The 22,808-nt window shown below is 43.2% G+C and overlaps 1 protein-coding gene across 3 annotated transcripts in view; it reads left to right on the top strand.

Annotated features, from left to right (window-relative positions):
• The first annotated feature begins 6,948 nt into the window (after positions 1-6,948).
• Positions 6,949-22,808, top strand: part of PHLDB2 (pleckstrin homology like domain family B member 2) — a 64,485-nt gene continuing 48,625 nt past the window's right edge. For all 3 annotated transcript variants that reach the window (XM_058018387.1, XM_058018386.1, XM_058018385.1), the window contains exons 1-3: positions 6,949-6,974; positions 17,239-17,348; positions 21,353-22,701. In XM_058018387.1, coding sequence (XP_057874370.1) covers positions 17,300-17,348; positions 21,353-22,701 — 1,398 coding nt within the window. In that variant the 5' untranslated portion in view covers positions 6,949-6,974; positions 17,239-17,299. The remainder of the gene's footprint in view (positions 6,975-17,238; positions 17,349-21,352; positions 22,702-22,808) is intronic.

The raw sequence follows: 22,808 nt of genomic DNA, 5'->3' as shown, positions 1-22,808 counted from the left end.
CTAAAAGAAGGTTGTTGCTCACCAACACTGAGATGCCTCCCCTTGAGTGCTTTAAGGTTTCAGTAGTACAAAGAAGAAAAAAAAAAGGAACATGTAGACAAGGCATTATGACAAAGAAGCCAGACTACCCCCAGCTTCCTATCTCAGATTTTACAGTGGTCTTTAAACTACAGTACAAAATTAGAATTTATTTAAACAATGTGCTAAATATTGTCATATGTTAATTTCTTATGATACTGTGGGATCAGCAAGCATATTTTATTGCTTCCTGCAGGCCTAATCCTACATCAGTCAGTGGGAATTTCATGGGAAATGTGTGATGTCATGGCCACAGCAGTGCAACCCAGAGCAAAGAGCATATATGAGGCTCTGTGGAAAAGGGGTGCCCGAGCTCCAGGAGCAGCACGGTAGGACAGGGACAGGCGTTCTGTGGGGACCAGTGTAGACAAGGACATGTGCATAAGACAGCAGACTTTTCATGGCTCAGCTCCTGTAAAGCAGCATTTTCAAACTACTCATATTCCCAAAATATCTGTGTTTATTTGCTTTTCAGTTTACCTTGTACCATTAGCTGGTGTGCTGCCATTTAAAGCTTTGGCTTCTGGTTAAAGAGCTGAGTTCCCACTGACCACTGGCTGGGCAGATGGAGAGATGCAGAGTTCTGAATCTGAAGTACCCAAGTGCTTTACTTTATTTACACTAAACTCAGGTACCAAAAGCTCTTCCAGCAGTTTGCAGCCTGCACAAAGAGCAAGGTGATCCAGAGCCCTCCCACAGTTTCATCCCTTGCCCAGCCTGCCATAACCCAGTCCTGTTACTGGCCTGTGACAGACCCTGTGAGGCAGGTGGCACATCCAACAGCAGGCACAGGGAACAGTGTTACCTGTAGGATGGCTGGGCATGGTCCTCCACTATTCCCCAGGGTAACTCAAACTTGGGCTGACACAAGGAGGAAAGGGAAGAACAGAATATAGAATAATCTGGCACAGGGCATATATATCCTGGCCTCAGGAGCCAGGCTTGTACAGCACCCATACCTGCGGGGAAGCACTGGAAAATGTTCCCTTTCCCTTGCTTATTCTGTTTGGAATGTATTGCATTCTGTAACATTCTCCACTATCCCGATATACTTTTAGGGTTGAAGGGGGCAGAAGTGCAGTGGGAAAGCCATGTGGTGGTGGCTTGTCGTTTGACTTCTATTTTGATTTAGGCTGATTTTACCTTGGGTATTAGCACATCTTCAGGATGTTTGTCTTTGGGTTTAGCATATTTTGTCTAAGCATTTAAGGCATACTTACGTAAGGGCTGTGCAGGGAGAGAATTGTTATAATTTACATTTTTTAGATGCTTTTAATCCTGCTTCTGCTAGGAGAAAAAAATCCAGAAATCTGAGGCTAGAATCTATCTCTGCATCTTATTCTGCCTCTACCAGTGTGAGAAAGTAGTAGCAATATTGTGTCATCCTTTGTGCTGCTAATGGGACATAATTCTACATTTGGGGGCCATCTGCTGAAAAGAAAACCTCTACAACCCTTCTGAATGCACATATAAAAACTTGTCAGCAAAAACAGCTTCATGAATAAGTTGTGGGAATATATTTTATCTAAACTTTATTAGACAAAGCTTTTTCCTTTACAAAAGCCCAAATGTCTCCAAACAGAATGAAATAAGCTTTGGCAACCATCTTTCTTTTTGGTACAAACACATTGTTTCACCTCTTTTGACTCCATATTAATTAATTTAATTTCACTTGAAGGGAAAGAATACTTTTTTGCAGGAGGAAGAAAACAAATGAGAATTTATTTCAGCCCAAAGAGATCCATCTTTACACAGATTAACTGTGAAATTAAAGTAGTAACTTTGGTTCTTCTGTTCCATACCGTGTCCCCACTGAGATTTCTTGTGTAACCTTGGGCAAATAGCTTAAATTGCTTTAGAGTTCATCTCACTTCCAACTAAAGGAAGTACTGTCCTACTGACACGACCCATAGTACTGTTATATATGCATCCAGATTTGATAAAGAGAGCTCAAAGGAGAATAGAAAACTTCCCTGGCTTGGAATCAGAAGGAAATTATAAGGTACCAAACTTCGGTGCATGTAAGGACTTATGAATCAGCTTATTGCTTGCTGGGTAAAATATAAGACTAGAAGGGGAATGAAGGCAACTATGGAATGAAGGTACCAATGTATCCAACCACTGAGTACAAAACTATTAGCTGTCCTAATCTGTGACTATAATTGTAAACCAGTGTAGCTACAGAATTTGCACCATGTCTTGTGCCAACTGCTTTCCTACTGCTTTGGCATCTATGAGGAGCACTGGCCAAGGTTTTGCTAGTGCTTGTAGTTTTCACTGTGTTTTCTCACAGATCGTGTATTCAAAATGTACTTGTGTACAGGAATAGTACTGCAGAGAGCTTAGCAGAGCTGGCTGATGAAGCCCTAAGCCACCCTCACTGACCAGTGCACACACTGATTCTAGGAAAGGGAAGCAATTAATCAGCTGTGAAGACAGAGAACCATACACAAGCTAATAGGGGAGTGCTCTTGTGATTTGAAGCAATGTCCATACTGTGGTAGCAAAAATTCTTTTGATTACTAAAATACCCTATTTAATGAAGAAAAAGCATGCTCTTTTATTGCATTAAATGGTCAAGTTGCTTAATAAAAATAGTTACCTCTCGGACAAATCTTGTCTTGTTTATATCTTTAGGCCATTATGGATGCAACACTGCTGCTACTTAAATGAATCATTATGAGTTGTGCAATTATAGAGAGATTTTTTTTAAGGTAACTACTGATTATTTACAGAAAATTAACTGTCTAAATTAGTCTTCCTTTAATGGTAGTTCTGCAGCAGAGTTATACTGTGGGCTGGGCAGTCAGCATAAAGGAAAAGCAAACCTCCCAAATGTATTGTAAATCTAGACAAAAACTCACAGAAGTGCAACAAAACTCATGTACCAGACCTGTCCCTTAAGCTCTGAATTCAACTGCAAAAGCAGCCAGGGCCTGATGATTCAGAAAACGTAAAAAATATAATCGCTTTTTTTGCCTTGAAATTACAACCTAGTTAATTATGTACAACTGTGCAAAGGAAGAGTGTAAGGAAATTCCTTTCTTGAGACTTCCAGCAATTGACTTGTGCCCTGAAGCATGAGATTTGATTACTCATGTAACTTATTTTCCCCAGGGAGTTTCTTCTTGATAGCTCTTGTGTGATAGTTCAAGAAAGTTCCAGGACAAGTCAAAAGAACACTCCACTGGTTGAACCCCAACTTATTTTATTACTGATATACATTTCTGTTGAGTGCTAAATTAAGACCTTTTTAGATTTTTAACTAGGATGACCAGTGTAAGTGCAGGTTGTGATTTTTTTTTCCACCAGAATGGTACTGATGAATGCAGTCATCCTCCACACTGCTTTTTGATTTTGCAGATTCCCAACAAGCCTTAAAAATCAAGATTCTTTCATAACCTAGAATCCAGCCTGCTACACTGCCTCAAAATGTCATTGAGGAAGTTACAGCAGAGGAATGACTGCTTACTTTGAAGTTGCACCCAAAGTTCTGCTTTTCAGGCTATAGACAGGTGGTTTCAAATGCTCTGGTTACATCCTGGAAAACTGAATCCTTATTACTTCAATTGTTGTAACAGGTTTGTTCAAAAAGTGTGCAACTTAATAATCCATTGGTGTGTTGGTGATGCTGGTTTAAGAAACAAAGGTTCAGTCTGAAGCACAACTGCTCAGATCTAGCTGTTTCTGTTCTCATCAATCACTCTAATACAAGTAATTTCTGGACCTTTTTCAGAAGACATAGAGGTGTTGGGAAGGAATAGCTTTCACCTGCATAATTTTCTTGATCTGGTTTTAATAAATAATTGCATCACCCCACCCAAAGAATGTAACAAATCATAGACTATGAATCCAGATGAGTAGTTAAGGCACAAAATGGAAGACACCAGGCCAGTTTTGCCACCAAAGAAAAGGCTGGGTATAGCAACACCCAGTCATCAATGGGAAGCTTTATCTCAAGCAGCTTTGTCTGACTAGGAATGGCCTCTCCTCCTACAAGTAACAAAAGGCCAAACCAACTCCCAGCTGTGGGCTCTGGCTCATTTGGCAGAAATGCAGTCTTGTCCACACCTGATGTGGATAAAATCTGTGAAGGTAAGGGACCAGGTAATGCAGAGGTTGTGACTGCGGGTGCCTGCTCAGAGATTACTTCAGTTCTGAAGCAGCTGAAGTGATTTCACCTGTTTTACAGAAGCATGGCATTGAAGGATGGTAACAAAATGGCATTTTATTACCATTTGCAGTGCTCCTGATTAAAGCATGCTTTTTGTAAATATTTCCACATTCAATTTCTACTTATATGGATTACCATGGAAACCAAACTTTTATCGGGCATGCTTGCATACTGAAGGGTGGAGAATTTTAAAAGCCTCTGTGATATGCAGTACCATTGATGTTGAAGTATAATTGCCATGAAAACTGTTAATGCTAGCTAGATAGACTGTTGAACCCATCTACGACTCGTAGCTCTCAGGCAAGTTTCCATATACTTTTTCCTGACATTTTTTAAAATAGTAGCATTGCTTCTTTTGCTCCAACAAGAGTTTTCAGCTCTTTAGTTTATGGAAGTTCTCTTGTTTCCTAATTTTTAAGTATTTTCTACAAATAAAATGTAAGATGGAGTTTTTGTTGTTGTTTTATATTGCCAGACTCTTGCCTGTTGAACATTACAACTTACCAAGTTATTTCAGAACCTCAGCTATGGCTGAGTACTTATTATTATTTTGAGTACTTATTATTTTAGAAATAAGTCCTATTCTGTATTTGTATTTCTTTTGCTGAAAATAAACAGATCACTGATTAAGGCAAAGTTTTCACTGCATACAGGTAGCAGGGGAAACATATGGTCTACCTTACCCGGCTTTGCTGCCTCCACACCTACTGGGTAGGAACTAAGTGAAGGAATATTTCAGCTGATATATCACAAGTCCTTCAGAGTAACAGTTTGACCGCAAGAGCAAAGTTGCAGCTTTCCATATTTCTAGGCTTCACGGTCCCTAGGGAGGTTTTTGCAGACTATTACTTACAGTTTTTTCCCACTTAAAAAGGAAGGAAGATCATGTGAGATGACGGGAAGGCTGGCTGCTTTTGGTTCTGGCTGTGGCAGGATTAAAAGCAATTTTCAGTTCTACCAACTGTGAGCATGCCTGTAACTGCATTTATTACACACATATGCCTTTGTTTTTTAAGTGCCTTGCTTGCTCAGCGAACAAAACAGAAGAGCCAGGTTCAATGCTAGTGGAAAATGAAACACTGGGATATTTGTAGAGGCATCATAGAAGAGACCATCTAGGTTCTGGTCTTTTAGAGTAATTAGTCTCAATGCTTGTCTTTTTATAGTAAACCAGAGGAGACACTAGGACAGTCAAGGGCATATTTTTTAAAATATTCTCTAGTATTGTGGGTATCACTATGTAGATTTCAGGTACTAATGAGTTATTACCAAGTTTATATTGTAGTGAAGTTATGGTTCTAGCCAAGTAAAATATCTCCTGGAATACATAAGGCAGGAAGTGTATCACAGCAAACTCCGTTTGCTCGTGGTACACCGGAACAGGCAGCAGCCGCGGCAGTGGCTTACCCGGCTGAGTGCTGGGTGAGCTTTGACCCATCCTGCCGGACCCCTGCACAGCAGGTAAGTGCTGCTATCCCCGAATTCCCGCTTTGGGAAACAAATGGGGAAAGGTAAAGTGACGAGGCCACACAGCATGAAACAAGATCTCTGTGCAGGATACTCTGGCTCACTGCCCTGAGTCCTCCAGGCTGGCTCGCATCTCTCACCGCCGGGGTTTCCTTACCAAGCCTGACACTGCACAGGCGCTCGGAAAGCAAAGCTTGGTTATACGCCCTGGGCTGCCAGCACCCAGTGATCCCGGGCGAGGGACGACCCCTCCCCGGAAGCTTTATCCCCTTTTCTTTCCCCTTTGCAACAGCTCCAAGCCCGCAGGATGCTGCCTCTGCCACTGAGCAGTCTCCTGAGCCAGGACTCCTGAAGGTGGGTCCTAGCACCTCCAGCCGCTTGCCAAACACGGGACGGGCCAGACGCGCTGCTCTTGCAAACACTTTTTGCCGAGCTGGTGCTGGTGTGAAAATCCCTCCAGCAAGGACCGGCCAGTCTCACCAGCCCGTTCCCTGCTTTGGAAACAGCAAAGAGCTGGTGGTGGCAGCTACATCCTTCAGTGATGCATGGGGACTGGACAGGGGTCTTTTGGGAGCCCCGTGTGTGTGTATACACACGAGGGTGTCTATGTATTACACACATACTTTCATGGGTGTGTTTTTCTCAGGTAAGAGAAAATCTTCAATTTCAGGACCCCTCAGGCAGAAGCAACAGCAGGGTGTGATCCCGGGCTGGGTGAGTAGCAGGGTCGCCCCAGTCAGGGAACGGAGGCAACCCGGCTCCGCTCAAGGATCGGGAGAGCGGAGGGCAGACCCCTCTGAAACACGGCTTTCCCGGGGATGAGGAGGAGGAAGATGAGGTGGAGGGCAGGCGCAGGTAAAGCGCGCCCCAGGCACGGAAAACAGGGCCCGCGCCCTGCCAGCGCCGCCCTGTTTGCTCAGCTAATCTCGCGGGCAGGAAATTGGCAGGCGACTCATATTTATGGATCGTGAAGAGCTCCACGGTGGCCCCTCCGGGGACATCCCTGTGCCCGTTTCCCGTTCTCGTCCGCCCACCCCCTGCTCCGTCCCTTCCCCCCCATCGCGGCTGCCCTTTGCCTGCCCCGCTCCCGCGACCCTGGCCTGAGGGGAGCGAACCATTCAGCCCGCGGGGGTGCTCCGGCCCCGCCGGGGGGCGGGCGCTGCGGCAGGGGGCGGCTCCCGGGGGCGGCGGCGCTCCTGCAGCCGGGCGGGCGACGGAGAGCGGGATGTGTTGGGAGCGGCGGCGGGAGGCGGCGGTGAGTGCGGGGGAAGCGCTGTCCCGCGGGGTGGGTGACGCCCTCTCGGGCCGCCAGGATGGAAGGAGGCGGCGGGGCCCCGCGGGGATGGGGAGAGGGTCCCTCTCGGATACACAGGAGCCTGAGCTGACGCCGGCTCAGCTGCTTGCAGCAGTCTCCGTTTTTTGGGCTACTTTTAAGGCAGTTTGTGTCACCATCACCCCCATCCACTCCCCCGCCTCCCGTTCCTTCGCACGTCTGACGGGTGAGGGCGGTGGAGTCTCCCCTTGCCGCCCGGCTCTGCATGGACCCCGCAGCTGATAGAGACGGGGCTCCCTTCCTCCTTATCCCTTTCGTCGCCAGACGCTTCTCCCTCTTTGTCCGGGTGTTTCCCCCGGTTCTGCCGCGTCCCCGCTGGCGAACAAAGCCTCTGTTCCGGGGGCGCCGGGGACGTCCGTCCGAGGTCCGAGGAAGCTAGGGAGGAACGGCCGGGCTTGGCTTTGCTTGGTTTGGTTTTCCATCGTAAATAATCTACCTGGTGGAGGGGAAGACGTGGGACAAGGCTCTTTGTCCGCGATCCTTTGTTTGGCTGGTGGTCTATAAGGGCTCCTGCGGCTGTGCGAGGGCTGCCGTGCCGGCGGGCATGGGTTCCCTGCGCTGAGCCGGCGATGGGTGCCGTCTCGGCATCGCTGGAGTTTAGCGACAGGAACCCGGCGTTACGGCGGATCGGCTTGCGGACGGAAATCGGGGGTTTGGGCTCCATCTCCCCTGATAGATTCAGAGCTCCTAAGTTCCCCCTCGTGTAGCCCTGTCAGCAGCCGGGTGGGATTCGGCGGCACCCGGAGCCCCGCGCTCGGTGATGAGTTCAGTTGGAGATCAGAGCTTTTCTTGGGAAGATATCTGCCCACAATCAGAGGGAGCAGCGGGTTGAAAACTACGGTCTCCGCTCCTTCTCCTGCCCCAAAGCTGCTGAGGAATTTTACCCATGTCCAGAAGTGTAAATAGACTATCTGCGCTTACATAAAGACTCAAGAGATGGCTTTCTGCTCCTGCCACTGAGTGCTTTCTTGATCTCACACACACGGCTTTTGTCACCAGTTCCTTTTTCCCCCAAATGCTTATCTTGTCAACCTGTCATCTTGTCTCTGTGCCTTGACTCTGCACGTGCCCGAGTCCTGTGTCTGCATCTTCAGGGCATCTGGGTGAACATGTTGCCAGTCAGAACATGGAGAATATTCATTTTTGTGCCACACCTTCACTCTCTTTTGGAGGAAGAAGGACACAAGAACAACCTTTTTTGCAGATTTTCATGTTTAGTGAACTTTCTGGTTTTTGCATTCTCCATATTCTTGTGGATAATGTTCTCAAAAATAAGTTATTAACATGGGAAAGGATCAGAGATGGGAGGAAGTAAGGCATGATAGAATGGAATTGGAAAGGGTGAATGAAGATGGTCTTGCTTTCCCACAGCAGAAGGAAGCAGTGTAGTAAAGAAAGGAGATTAAGTGATGAGAAGATGGGAGAGCTCACTGAGATAAGTTAAAGGAAGAAGGAGGGTTAACTAATCTCAGTGAGCTACCTTTGCTGTCATGGGGAGGGGTAGTCTGAACTAACCGGGTTACAGAAAAAGAGATGCTTTTAGGGCTGTCAAGTAGTGACATCCTACCCTTTCTATATAGTTCATTTTACACAGTTCCTTTAACACACCAGTAATTTATTCTGCTTCCATTTTGACAAATGCTAAATCAGCTCATTAGTGTGTCTGTTTTTACTGAGGAAATGGAAATCTTTGCCATCAGCCAGGGCAGGAAGAGTGGCCATTTTTTTTCCATATCAGTTACTGTCTATGCTTATCAGATACAATTATCAACCATATCCTTGGAAGTAGTCAAAGGCATCATTTGACTATTGTTGAGAAGCAACAAAGCCCATAATGAAAAATTTAAAAGTATTTTGGGTTTAGATAGGAAGTGGAGATTGGGTGAGGTAAAGGTAGCTGATCCATCTTGAGGCTGGAGCTGGATAAGAAGGACAGAAGATATTTAAGATCTTCTTTGTCTTTTGCACTTGAAGATCCAGAGAAAAGCTGAATTAATCAAAGTAGGTATGGGCAAGCGCTGGTGATTGTTAATGAAGAGATTAATGCTGTATTCACTGTGTATTACTTCTGTTTTAATTTGTTAAAATGAATGGTTAAATCTGGTGTGTAATAACTGCTAGCAAGGCAAACAGTGTTTTCCACTGAATTAAACAAGCAGCTATAAAATTATGTTCTGGGTGTTTTGAGCAGGTGCTGTTCATTTAGGATTTGTTTTAGACTGGTGGAGCACATCCAAGATGCCACAGAAATCCAAGGGAATTTTTCCCCTGTAGAAAGAAGGTCCTCCAGAGACTACAGTGTAGAGTGAACTGTGTAAATATGACCAAGATTGAGGTTTTTTTTCTTGCTCGGGTCTTGTGCAGGTGGGGTCAGTTTTTAAGTGAACCACTTCATTTAACTTCCTTTGTTATATAGTAAATTGTGTAACTGCAGGTGTAGCACCTCTGTGCCTCACCTGAGGGAACACCGTCCTGGGACCTGCTGATAAATGCTGTCCCGTGTTGGCACAGGCAGACCCATGGCTTGGCAGCACAGCAGCCACAGCGGTGCCATTCAAGCTGTCACTGCCATGGTGGGGTTTGCCAAGCATGTGTGATGAGAAGCATTTAGTCTGGAGGCATGCTTGCTGCCCTGAGACTGCTGGGAAATGAAGAAGCGTTAAAGAGCTAGAGGGGACATTTGGAAATATGGGGCAAACATCCCGGGAAGGAGACAAATTGAGGAGAAAAGGATGAGCAAAACAGGAGAGACAGAAGCTGTCAGAGTAAATGGGCACTAGAGAGAGCTGATTAACAGAAGGAAGTGACAGGCACAAAGTGGCAGTGAAAGAAGTCAGCACAGAGGAAAGCAGATCACGGGCAAAGGTTGCCTGAGAGTGGGAAAATGCAATAGATGGGAGAAAAATGGTAAGGACATGCAAGAAGAAAAAAGAATAAGGGTGGATGAAGCTGTTTTAATTAGTTTTTCTATCTGCTTAGATTTTCTGGGCCTTACCTACCTGTTCTCATTGTATTTGTCAGGGGTGCCCTAGGGGCAAATTTGTCATGTCAAATAGGGTGGGAACAGAGAAACTTCTCTTTAAGGTCTTTCTGCTCTTGTACAGACAGAAATTCTGCTCCTGCTTGATATGAATTTGGATACATAATTGTTTTGCACTCAGTACCCTTCCTGAAATTTTAGATTAAGAAAATCTGTTTTATTGAGCTTCAGGAATGAGAAATTGGTCTAGAGTATTTAAATGTATTTATTTGTACACCAGCTATGTTGTTTGGTTTGGGTTTTCTTAGTCTGCACAGTAAGCAGTCGCAGCCCAACAGCAGAGCTTTCGATTTGCCAACTCTGTGTGAAACTTTAAAGTTTCAGTTTGCAAATCTTTTAAGCATATTCAACTTTTCAATAGCAAAGGAGTTAATGAAATAGCATCGGAATGATACCAGGGAGCTTGTCACTACTGTCATGAGATGATACAGTCATTGGGTCAGATAACTGACTCTGGAACTTAACTACCAGAAAGGTAGTACCAAAATAGAAAAAATGAGTATAGCTGGAGTTTGGCTTGTCCTCTGTCAACCATATCTTTCTGCATGATGAAAGGAGTTCAGTTTTAACAGAAATTTCTTCTAGTATGTTTCTACCTGTCTGAGGCTTTTGTTCCAGCAGAAAAGGATTAACCCTCCTTCTTCCTTTAACTTATCTCAGTGAGCTACTCCAGATGAAACGGTGGTTAGTGTGACTCTAAGGTAAGGAGGGGCAGTGATGTCTACTAAAGTAATGCTGTTTGAGTAGGCGGTCTAATATCTTGTCTTACCAAATGCATGTGAATTAGTTTAGATTCATTGAAATCAGTGCTTAGTGCTTTGACAGTTTCAGTTTCAGGTAAGAGTAGCTATGTTAAGGCACAAAAGTTAGAAAGCTTCAGCATTTTCCCCAGCATTTTTATTTGTGTCTCGTATGTCAATGGCTCTACCCTCAGTTTGTAGTCACCTAGCCATAATGTTTACATGGTAATGAATGTTTTCATTTTTGATGCATATTTAAAATTGTCAGCTGTCGTGACCTGATTAAAATTATGTCCATCTATTGGAAAGAGCAATTGATGGGCAATGCCTGCAACATCAATCTGTATCAAATAGGAGAGAATCATGTTATAACAATAAGGATAATTAAAAATGTCATATTTAAGTGCAATTTTTGGAGTAGTCATGTGGGTTGTTACAGTAAAACATATGTGGTTTATGAGTGGGATAATGTTACTCAGGTGTTTCCTGTTGCATTATTTTATTTCTTCTTCTTCTCCAGTATCAACATGATAATTTCTCAGAGAAAGAGGTAAGCCATAAGAGCGACTTCCTCTGCCACTCCCTTTTCCACATCGGAAACCTGCAGGGTTGAAAGGGAGTGACTTAGTCAAATATGATTCACAGATATTTGATTTTTAATTCATTTAGTTTTGCTGAAGGTGCCAAGCTGTGAGTTTTAGGAACTAAAACAATCTGCCTATAAGCAGGCCTTATGCTCACTTGCATGCAAAGACCTATGTGTTGCAGGATTTATATCTTGAAAAGACAGGGACTGAACAGATTTCAGGACTATGCTGGCAAGAAGTTAGGTGTAGTTTGGGGTCTAGTGTATTATGTTGTGGGGTAGGAGGAGGAGGAAATTGAGAAGGATGTTTAGGGCAACCTTTAGATCACAGCCTTGCTGAGTTGTCCAGTTTTTGGCAGAGATGACTTTGCTGTCTCATAAAGATGTGTCCATTCATGGGTACAGAGTCTCCACCAAATTATGCAGGTGCCTTTCTGTGAATATATCGTTTTAGTATGACAGTGGGCTTGAGGAAAGGTGAATTTCCATATAAGTGTTTCAGAGGTAAACAGTAGATTCCAGTGAGTTTTACTTTGCCATTGAGCCTATCAAGACTTTTATTTGTAAATAAGCAGAATAAATCAGGAATAAAACCAAGTTTGATTTAATCAGGAATAAAACCAGGTTTGATTTAATCAGGAGTAAGTACATTGTCCTCAGATTACACAGGGAAAAGGTAAATGAGCTTGGTGATGGAACAGTCTGTTTATGCACGTAGGCGTGCTATACTGTGGGAAAATGAAATCTCCAGATGCTGAAGCCATCAGCACTCACTCACCAAATTTTGTTCAGAGTGTGAAAATTCAAGAGGCCTTCTTGCTTCCAAAACAATGTGTCTTTCATTGGAATAGTTGAAACAGACCCTAATCATTTGAAGATCTTGTGCAGAACAAATGAAACTCTAATGATGTGCAGGCAGTGCCAGTGATGGGCTTTTGTCCCCACCCTGCTTCAGTTGGGGTTTCATCTGTTTTCCAAGAGTGGCAATACACTGCTGTAGGAGTTTCTGAATAGAAATGTCAGAGATAGTAGAAGTGCCAAGAGCTGCAGGGAGACGCTGTTAATGTTCAGTGAGAAACTGAAAATGAAAAAACAATGGAGATCAAAAAAGCCTTAAAAGATCACAGAATCACAGAATCACAGAATTTCAAGACTGGAAGAGACCTATAAGATCATCTAGTCCAGCCGATGTTCTAACTGTTTAACTAGATCATGGCAGCAAGTGCCACATCCAGTCTTTTTTTGAATTCTTCAAGGGATGATGCCTCTACCACCTCACTGGGTAAATGATTCCAGTATCTGACCACTCTTTCTGTGAAGTATTTCCTTCTTACTTCTAACTTACATCTAGCTTGACGCAGCTTGAGACTGTGTCCTCTTGTTCTGTCTGTTGTTGCCCGGAGAAAGAGGCCGACCCCCAGCTCACTACAGCTACCCTTTAGGAAGTTGTAGAGAGTGATGAGGTCACCCCTGAGTCTCCTTTTCTCCAGGCTGAACAACCCCAGCTCCCCAGTCGCTCTTCATATGACTTGTGTTCCAAGCCCTTTATTAGTTTCGTTGCTCTCCTCTGGACACGCTCAAGTAACTCGACGTCCCTCCTAAAGTGAGGGGCCCAGAACTGGATACAATACTCCAAGTGAGGCTTCACCAGTGCCGAGTACAGGGGAAGAATGACCTCTCTGTTCCTGCTGGCCACTCCATTTCTGATACTGGCCAGGATGGCATTGGCCCTCTTGGCTACCTGGGCACACTGCTGGCTCATATTCAATCGGATAGATGGCCAAGTTTGAGAATTTGCTTTAGAGCTGTTTATTATCAGTCACAGAAGGGCATTGATGATGTCTGTGGCACTGCAACCCTCTTGATTGGTAACGTAAGAGCAAAGTGGGTGCCAGAGCAGAGTCTGCTAAAGGGAGGTAGGTAGCCCAGGCAGAAGTAAAGAATAGGTGAGAAGCTTATGTGCTGGGAAAACTTCTCCCTAAATCTATGGATGAAATGCTGGGAAGTGCTGGGTATACAGGTAGTGTACTTGTGGCTTGGTTGAACTGCAGCTTTTGGCCCCTACAATAGTGTCCTCGTTTTGGCTGGGGTACAGTTCATTTCTTTCTGCTAGCTGCTACAGCATTGTGTTTTGGATTTAGTATGAGAATAATGTTGATGACACACTGGTGTTTTCAGTTGTTGCTATGTAGTGTTTCTGTTGAGTCAAGGACTGTTCAACTCATGCCACACCAGTGAGGAGGCTGAGGGGGCATGGGAAGTTCATAGCTGGGACAGCTGGCCCAAGGGATATCCCACATCCTGTGGCATCATAATCAGCATATAAAGCTGGGACGAGAAGGGTTTCCTAGGGGTTCAATTCCTTATTTTGCTTTGCTTTGTACATGACTTTTGCTTTATATATCAAACTGTCATTATTTTAATACATGTTTTCACTCTTTTATGATTCTCTCCCCCATCCTGGGTGGGTATTAGCAAGCAGCTGCAGGGTCTGAGTTGCCAGCTGGGCTTAAACCACTGCACAAGGGAAAGGAGTTCTTACTGTAAAGCCACCCAGTGTTATAATATCTTAAAATTGGAATCCTTTGTTTGACTCTCTGCTTGAGTTGTGAATCATTGTTTCTTCTGGTTGTTAGTGAAACAAAACTTAATTTGGCCTGAGCACTGTAGAGATGAAACATGATTGGTAATGCTGTATACATTCACTTCAGATGACTTTATAAATCCCAGATGAAATAATTTTGCTTCATTCCAGACAAGGCAGAGCGTGGCATGTGCTCTGTTACAAGAGTCAGCCTTGCTGGAGGCCCTGCATAACCTTATCTAGAAGAGTATGATTTCATGAGAGTAGATATACTGTGGATTTTGAGCGATTTGTTACATTAGCTCATTAATTCACTCATTGTTTCTTGGTTTTGCTCACAATGGAAAGTTTTTTAAAAAGTTCTTTTCTCCTTCAAATCCAATTATTACTAAGTGATGACTTCTCTGATCTCTCATCCTCTAGGGAAGGAGATGTGTTAAAAAATACAGGCGTTAGAATGGTAGGTGCTACTGCCTAACTCTTGTCCCCAACAAACTTCTCCTGTCAAAAAGCAGACTGAGTTAACATTCAGGCAATGCAGTCAAACCTCCACTCAACACTTACTGCAAGTGGCTCAGCAATAGAGGCAAGAAAGGCTCTTTGGCAAGGTTTTATTCCAGCAGAGTAATACAGTCGCTGAAGGGAAACCCGACGGGAAAGAGAGCGAACCACGTGGAGCAGGCAGCTTATCAAGGGGAAGGGGTGGGGGGCAGAGCTAAGGGCTGGGCAGATGGGACTGACCCGCCTTCAGGGGAAGTGGGATGGCCCCCAGGGATGCCAGGCCAGTAATGGGACAGGGGAAGGAGTAACCAGAGGAAATTGTGACACAAAAGGTCCGTTTGGGAGTCAGTTTTTCCCCTGCAGGAGGACTAACTCTTAAGGTGAGTGGTTACTGATGTTTCTAGAGCTGAGGGCTTGGGGTTTGACCAAGGGGAGGGAGTTTGTGGGATGCTATAATGTGTGATGAGTTCTCAAACATGAAATGAAACCATATAAATATTTAACCTTAAAAAAGGTTATTAGAAAACCCAAGTATTCACCAAACTGAATAAAAAATTGTATTTTTAATTGCACAGAAACCCTTCCCTTTGAGATGTGCTCTCCTTAATCAGCATATAAAGCTGGGAGAGTTTGTCACATTGATTAAGTGGTAGCTGTCATCTCACAAGGTAGGAAGGATGAGGTTTTTGGTGGTTTTTACCATAAATCACAAGACATAAATCAGAGATATGGGAAATGCAATGAATCTTCCTGTTTTTTTAACCAACCCTTTGTTCTGTTTTCTAATTCCAAGTTTTCCCTGTTTCATTTTTCTCTTCAATGATACGGTGACATCTTTGTTGCAGACATCTGTGAAATGTTGAGTGTCAGTAATTTTCTGTGTTAAGTTGAACATGGCCTGAAAAATTAAATTTTTGGTTCTTTTCTGGGCACCTCTGGGCACAAAGTACAGTATTTTTGATAGAGATAACACAAGCAATATGCCAAGGTGTCAACATAGTGGCAGTATTAACTGGATTTGTGTTGTGATCCTTCAGTGTTTGGTCTGCAGACAAGTGGGAGAGCCACTGTCACCTCTTGCTGGGGTCAGCTGCCTGTGGCTGCAGCTGTGCTTGGGGTCCAGGGGCAGTCCCCAGCCCCGCTCCAGCAAAGCTGGGTGCCTGGGATGCTGTGCAGGCTTTGAGTTTGGAGGATCTGTGGCAAGCTGGAAAGAGCTAGCAAAGGGGTCTGTCAATGGATTGGAAGACAAATGAGGTAAAAATCATGGTAAATGTCACATGTCAATAAAATAACCTTCTGAGGATGAAACTTGGGTTGTAAAGCTCTCTGCTGGCCAGGTTCTTCCCCATCAGCTGCTCTGGAGAATTTCAGTCCTGTTGTGCTGGAAGGCCTGGACATGTGGGTGAGTCCCTTCAGGAGCTGCAGTGCTCTGGGGGGCTTCCTGTTCTCTGGTTCCTTGGACAGTAGTGCCATTTTCTGGGAACAGTGGATTATGTGATGTTAAAGGAACCTGCATCTTGCTATGAGGGGCAGAATATGCACAGTGGGGTTAAAACTTTCCTTAGGACTGAGAAATGACCTCTATAGAGAAAGAAAAAGCACTGCAAAGTGAGGCCAGCACAGGGGGATTCCTGATGAACAGAGGGAAAGGTCTGGCCTCTCTTGGGAGAGCAGCTTGTGGGGAGCAGGAGAGGCAAAAGGCAGAGGTCAGAGAGAAGGAGCTTCCCTCCACAAGGATCAGCAGCCAGCTCCCTTCTCCCAGGCCTGTCTTCCCAAGAGAATAACATGAAAAAGCATGGCACAGAAAGTCTGTGCACCACAGACCTGCAACCTTGGCGCTGTGATGACTGCAGTTAATTAAATAGGTGGCTTGTCTCTAGACAGCCCAGACATCTGTCTCCATTCTTTACTTGTTTTTCTGACACATTTATATTTGCTTGTCCAGAGCTAAGCTCAGAGGACTTACAGATGGTCATCATTAATTTTGTCACTTGATGCAATTAAATGGTTTTTTTCTCAAACTTTTAAAAACAGATGTGTATAAAAAATAAATAAATCTGTTAATAAGTAACTCACTAGAGGTCCTCTATTTGGATTTAGATTTAATTTTAGTTTTTAGTGGCTGGGATTCAATTTTGACATTTCTTTTAAACCAAATCTCTCTTGTAGCCATATCAATTTTAAAATTTGATCTTAAATAAACTTTTAAGTTTCCCTTTGCATCCCTAGTCTGGCTTCTTTGGAAACTCAAAAATCATTACATACATTTTCTTTGTTTTGTATGGGTTTATTCATGATTGCAGGATGCTGGTGTTGCGTGGGCTGAACTTGGGCTATGGGCTTTCCAAATAACGTCTTCAGCAGCAAAGTGAAACCTTGTTAGTGATTTCTTAAGGAAGCCACAGTATTACAGACAAAACTCAAGAGGTGTGATTATTAACTGCCTGTACAGAGTCAGGATCATAGATAATGGCTTGTTATGAAAAGTAATTATATATACTTTTAAAAGCATAAACCAGCTGCAGACAGGTTTTGGCACTTTTTTTTCCACAGTCACCATATTAAATGTGAACTGTCCTTTCTAAATATCTTTTAACATATTTCTCTTTGAGTTGTTTCTGGAAATTTTACCGTAAGAAAAGCTAATTGTGTTCTATATTATGCACTTGAAAAATGTTCCCAGGATACACTTCTTAACAGAATGCTATTTTTTTCCTTTTTTACTTTATTTGCAGGTCAAAATTTATCTGTTTCACTCAAATTAGTGTCATTTTAACCATCCAATAGAAGAGAAATATGATGCAAAACAGAAAAAACCTCTCCTCCTTCCAGAATGTTGGATCAGGTAATCAATTAAACTGAAGTTTATTTGTAATGCACTGAGAACTTTCAGAATTTCTAATTTACTTTGGTCCTTTTATTCTCTTGACACATGGATAAGATCAGTGCTCTGTTCTTATTCCATGTCTAACTCCATTTACCAGGCAGAACTAGGCACATCTGGATATGCTACAGACAGCCAGCCCTCCCCCATCACTTTAATGCCTGTCTGTAATAGATATCAGTGACTCCCAGCTAAACAACTCAGGAAAGGAAGAAAAGGAACGAGAGAGGGAAAATAAAAATTAAAAAAAAAAAAAAATTCCTTCTGTAGCTCCAGGCAGCAAATACTTTGCTAAACAGAGGACCCTTGAGCTGAGCATGAAAACTGGGTCTGACCTGGATGCAGGATGGGTTCAGGACATGTCACAAGCTGAAGCTCCCATCCTCAGTCTCTATAGATGCATGCCAAGACAGCATCAGCCAGGATGTGTAACACATCCTGGCATATTTACCAAGTCTCTACTCAAACATTACCCTAAAGATAAGCAAAACAAACAAGATATGGTTGGTGGGAAGCAGCTATGTTTTACTTAAACGTGTGCTGTTGTCCATTTGGGATTTAACTGTGTGACTGTGGGCTCTGTGGCACTGGAAGCAAAAAGAAGAACTGGCATAAGGGATAGTAGAGAAAAGCTGAACTGGAGTGGCTACATGAAGGTATTGTGACCTTTTCTTACTGTACTTGCTTGGATTTCAAGTACAATGAACCCTTCACTGCTTCACTGTGGTGAACAGGCATGAAAGTTTCCATGAGCTAACTTGTTTTTTGGCTAAAGCATTCAGTCTTTGAAGGATTAAATGTGTCCTACTGCTGTTGCAAGGGAGTAATGAACAATTATTAATATCCTATTAATATGTCTGCCAAGCTATTTATAGAGGAGCCAGTGAAATTTCTGCAAAAATATTTGAACTTAGCTGTGTTAGTTAAGGTTTGGACAGTAAAATTTTCATATGAAATTAGATTTCAGTTTTAAGAGAGATTTGGAAGAGGCGAGGAGAAAGAGAGACTGAGATGGAAATTAGGGTCCATTCCACAATGAAAGGTTAAGTATAAAAGGCATATAAATTGTGTTTTACATCTGGGCTCTTAAATAAATTCTACATCTTTTTCCACAAAACACCACTAATACCATGAATACTTGATTTATACAGATGATGTTTTCTTGTCCTGTGAAGAGTTCTTTTGAATTTGGGTCACATTTATCCTTTTGTTCATTTGAAATTCATCGTTGCTGTTATCAAAATTTATGAAAATAGCTAAAAAATGCCAAGTAAAATATTGCAATATAAGAAATGGCAGTTTCAGTGCTCAAGGTGGTTATGGTGTGATGGAGAACTCTGTGAGCTCTCTGGTTCAAAGGCAGCTTCAATAGTTGTATCATCATAATGAGTGTGTTAAAATTATAAATATAGTATAAATCCCATAATTACAGCCAGCATAAAATATTAAATCCTGTGTAGTGGTAGACTTGAGGTTTAGTTTTGAAGATGGAAGTTAATGCTTTTGGCCACTACCAGAGCTTGTAATTAACAACAGCTTAACCGGGTCCACTGTGGTCAAGAAGGTGTCATATTTTACTTTGAGTTTTGTGTTTGTGTTCCCTAATGCTGGCTCCTTTTATCTTCTGCCTACTCTATTCCATTAGTAGTGATGGTTACCTTTGTTCTCAAACTTATGGCTTTTTTCCTTAATAACCGAGGAGAAGCTGTTGTTGCATGCCTGGTGGTGCAGGGGAGGCCTGGGCAGCAGAGCACTGCTGATGCCCTGGACAGTGGTGAATTCCAAAGCATTGTGCCTTATCAGCAAGGAAGGTCCCAGAAACCCCTGTGAAGAACCCATTGCCACCTTCCACAAGATCTGAACCTAGTGATTCTCAATGAAACCAGGTCATATGAGCTCTGGTGGCGGACAGAAGTCCCAAATTCTGTCTCTTAGTTCATGTAATTGCATGAAGCAGTACTTGGACTAAAGTACTGCCTCTGAGGATGTTAAGGGCACTTTACACATTAGTTTTTCCCTCTGAGGACAAGCTGAAATTCAATTTCTCATGAGGAAGCTGAAGTCATAGCTGAAATGTGACTGAGCCAAGAGTAAATCCCAGATTTGACCCTTGTTTTCAGAAACTCTTGCTGGCACTTCAGTAACTGACACTCAGGAGTGCTTTATGAGTTGCAGGTGTAGACTAGCACAAATCAGGAGCTGCTGTAAATATTAATGATGTCATTTCTACATCAGCTGAGGTCTAAGTGCAAATCTGCTGGGGGTCCAGTTTATCTCCTGCAGTGACTGGCACTGTCAGGAGCTGAATTCTTTTCTTTGCTTTTGGCAAAGTGGAGCTCAGAACTATATGCTAGAGCTTGATACATTGTTGAACAATAACATCCAGCAGAGCGAAGGCTTTTTTGGTCTGTGCTCTCTTCCTGAGTATAAATTAGATTTTTGCAAAATCATTAGGATCTGGAACCTTTCCCTCAGCAGTATTTTTAATAGTCATGTGGTTTTGTTGTTTTGAATAAAGTCATGCAACCTAGCATTCTGCTTCCTTAAGGTTGTCTTTTAACCAAAGTGTTCTTTGCAGAGGTAGTTGCAGCCTTATATTTTTAGAGCAATAAGCTGAAACACCTTGAAAAATGTGACTTGATTTTGTACTTTCCCATTAAGCTTTGCAGGACCATCCACTAAGCAAAAAGGTAACAAATTCCTACTGAGCTTTAAACTGAGCTCGCTAGTTTGTTTGGGCTCAGATGCTCTAGCAGCCCAGATTAAAGGGAGAGGTGATCCACAGCAGTGTCCTATGTCTTTGGCCCTGGGAGACCTGAATTGGATTCTTTACTCTGCTGTCTGTGTTGTATATTTTTCCTGTGCCTCCGTTCCTCAGCTGTAAAACATCGGGGCAATAATTCTTCCTTACTTCATGGATATCTCAAGAGGCTCAGGAATATAAAGGCTTAGCCACAGGCTCCTGCAAAGGATTGGACAGCGAAGAAAGAGTCTAGCCTCTCTCCAATTGTTTTGCTGATTTTTGTATGGTTTTGTGCCTCTACCCCTTCTTTTTCAGTCTCCCATCTTTTGCGGAAACACATGGGAAAATTGTGCATCTCCTCCTTTGCTTAGTGATCTGAGGCACATTTACTACGAGCACAGTTGTTGGGGAGGATGAAACAAGAAAGCCTTATAAATATGACTGCCTGGCAAAAGATTTTGAGAATATAGAAACTATAAGTGAGATTGAAATGAAAGAGATCCCTTAGTTGTAGTTGAACAACGGGAAAACAATGATGTGACCAGCTGAATGTAATCCCCCCTGGAGGAAACAATTCCCTCTACAAGCAGGCAGGCCTAAGAGTCAGAGCAGGCCTTGCAGCTTGGCAGATAGGGCCCAAAGAGTAAGATTTAGGGTTTAAAGTGTAATCACAGTAGTGATTCTTATAGGTTGTATAGGAATGTTATAGGATATGCATGCTGTAGTAGATTAGTCAATGAGAATCTGAATATTCAACACTGAAGATGATTTATTGTATTGTAACGAGAACTTTGGTCTCTTTTCCTGCTCTCTTATATCTCTTCTCTCTTATCTCTCTTTGCTTTGTCTCTGCTCTCTCTCTTCTTTGCTCTCTTTTGTCTCTTTGTCTTCTTCTCTACACTTCTTCACCCCCTCCTTTCTACATGCTCTCCACTCTTAACCCTTTGCTTTACACTTTAAGCCTCTCTTCTCTCGGGCCTGTTCCGAGCTGCGGCTGGCAGCTCCCAGCAGGGCCCTTCACCCACGCCCTTTGCAATAAACTGCACATTATACGACTTGGCTTCAAAGAGATCTCGTCTCCGTCCGTCCCAACCATGTGACCCCCCGCAACTTCTACACACAGTAATTATTGCAAAAAGTGTTCACATTATTTTGCAGGCATGCGCATGCAAGAGGCTATTTACTTGCTAATTTTTTTTTCCTCGTTTGGTCTTCTTTACAGATTCTAGCAAGATTATGGCAGACTATAGCCACTCACAGAACCAGATGGAATTACAAAATGCTAATTTGGGAAAGGGTTCTGTGGCAAATTCCCCTGAAAGTAGTCTCCAAGATATTACGGAAAACCTCAACACAAGGAAATATTCATCAACTCTTAAATTTAAAACAAATGGGGACTATGCTGGCTCTTATTTAACCCTTTCACAACCTATGCCAATTAAGCCTAATCCTTCCACCAGTGTTAAAAATATGCACTCTATTAACAAAATTCAAGGAGGGAAGCAGTTCCCCTGTGAAAGCCCATATCTTCCAGATAAAAGCATCTCTGCAAAGCATTTGAGTTCCATATCAGGCATGTCTCCTTCCCTCAGTGGGTATAGTTCTGGAAGGGCAGATTTTGACATTTATGCCAGCAGAGAAAATGAAAAATCCCTTGGACACATGGAAAAGTTTCACTACTCAAAGTACAGTCAGAGAAATAAATCTTATGACAACATCTACTTCCCAGGAATGCTGGAATCTAAGAAGATCTCAGGCTCTCTTCTGACTATGTGGAATGGAAGCTCGGGGAATGAGCTGATGCTTTCACCTGGTAGCAATTCTGGGGCAGCCAGCATGCCTTCCAGCCCAAAGCAAGGCAGGAGGATGAATGCTGAAAACAGTCTGGCCCTTCACATAAAACCAGTGAAGTACAAGGATGAGCTGATGGAAACTCTGGGTTCACGGCCAAGGAAATACTCTGGTGGATCTCTAAGTCATATGGGAATGTACAGTCGTTCCCTACCCAGACTTTATAAATCAACAGAAAACCAGCTGGTGCCATTAAGTTTGCCCCCCAGAAGCTCTCTGGGTAATAGTAAAAGGAAAAAACTTGGAGAAAAAGATCTACCTCAGAATGCTTTTGATGCTGATAATTACCTGAATTTTTCTTCTTGCAGCTCAGGGGTTTCACCACATGTAAACTCTGTCTCCAGGAGTAATCCTTATGTCAGTTCAACTCTCAGTGTTCCTGCAAGCCCTCGTATTGCTAAAAAAATGCTTTTAGCACCTTCTTCCCCATATCTCCCTGATGATTTTGACAGACTTGGACTCTCAGGAACAAGTCCCAGTAGTTCTTTCTCCCCAGTGGATTTTGAGAGGTCATTCTCTGTCCGAAGAAACCTTTCCACCAGTTCCATGGAACTTGATGACCCAGATCTGGAAAGTTACAGACAGACACCAAATTCTGTGCAAACATCCATGCGTGAGCGGAAGAACAGCATTAGCTCGATTTCAGGAAGGGAAGACCTCATGGACTATCACAGGAGGCAGAGAGAAGAGCGACTTCGGGAGCAGGAGATGGAACGGCTGGTAATTTTTTCTCTTCCTCTTAATTATCTGTGATACTTAACATTTGCAAAACACCCATCCCAGGTCTAGCCATCAGGAAGGTACAGCAAAGAATAAGCTGCTCTGTT

The sequence above is a fragment of the Melospiza georgiana genome, chromosome 2 (assembly GCF_028018845.1).
Source record: "Melospiza georgiana isolate bMelGeo1 chromosome 2, bMelGeo1.pri, whole genome shotgun sequence".
NCBI classification, from domain to species: Eukaryota; Metazoa; Chordata; class Aves; order Passeriformes; family Passerellidae; genus Melospiza; species Melospiza georgiana.
Note: the sequence above shows the minus strand (reverse complement) of the source record. Positions and strands in the feature narration are given on the sequence as shown.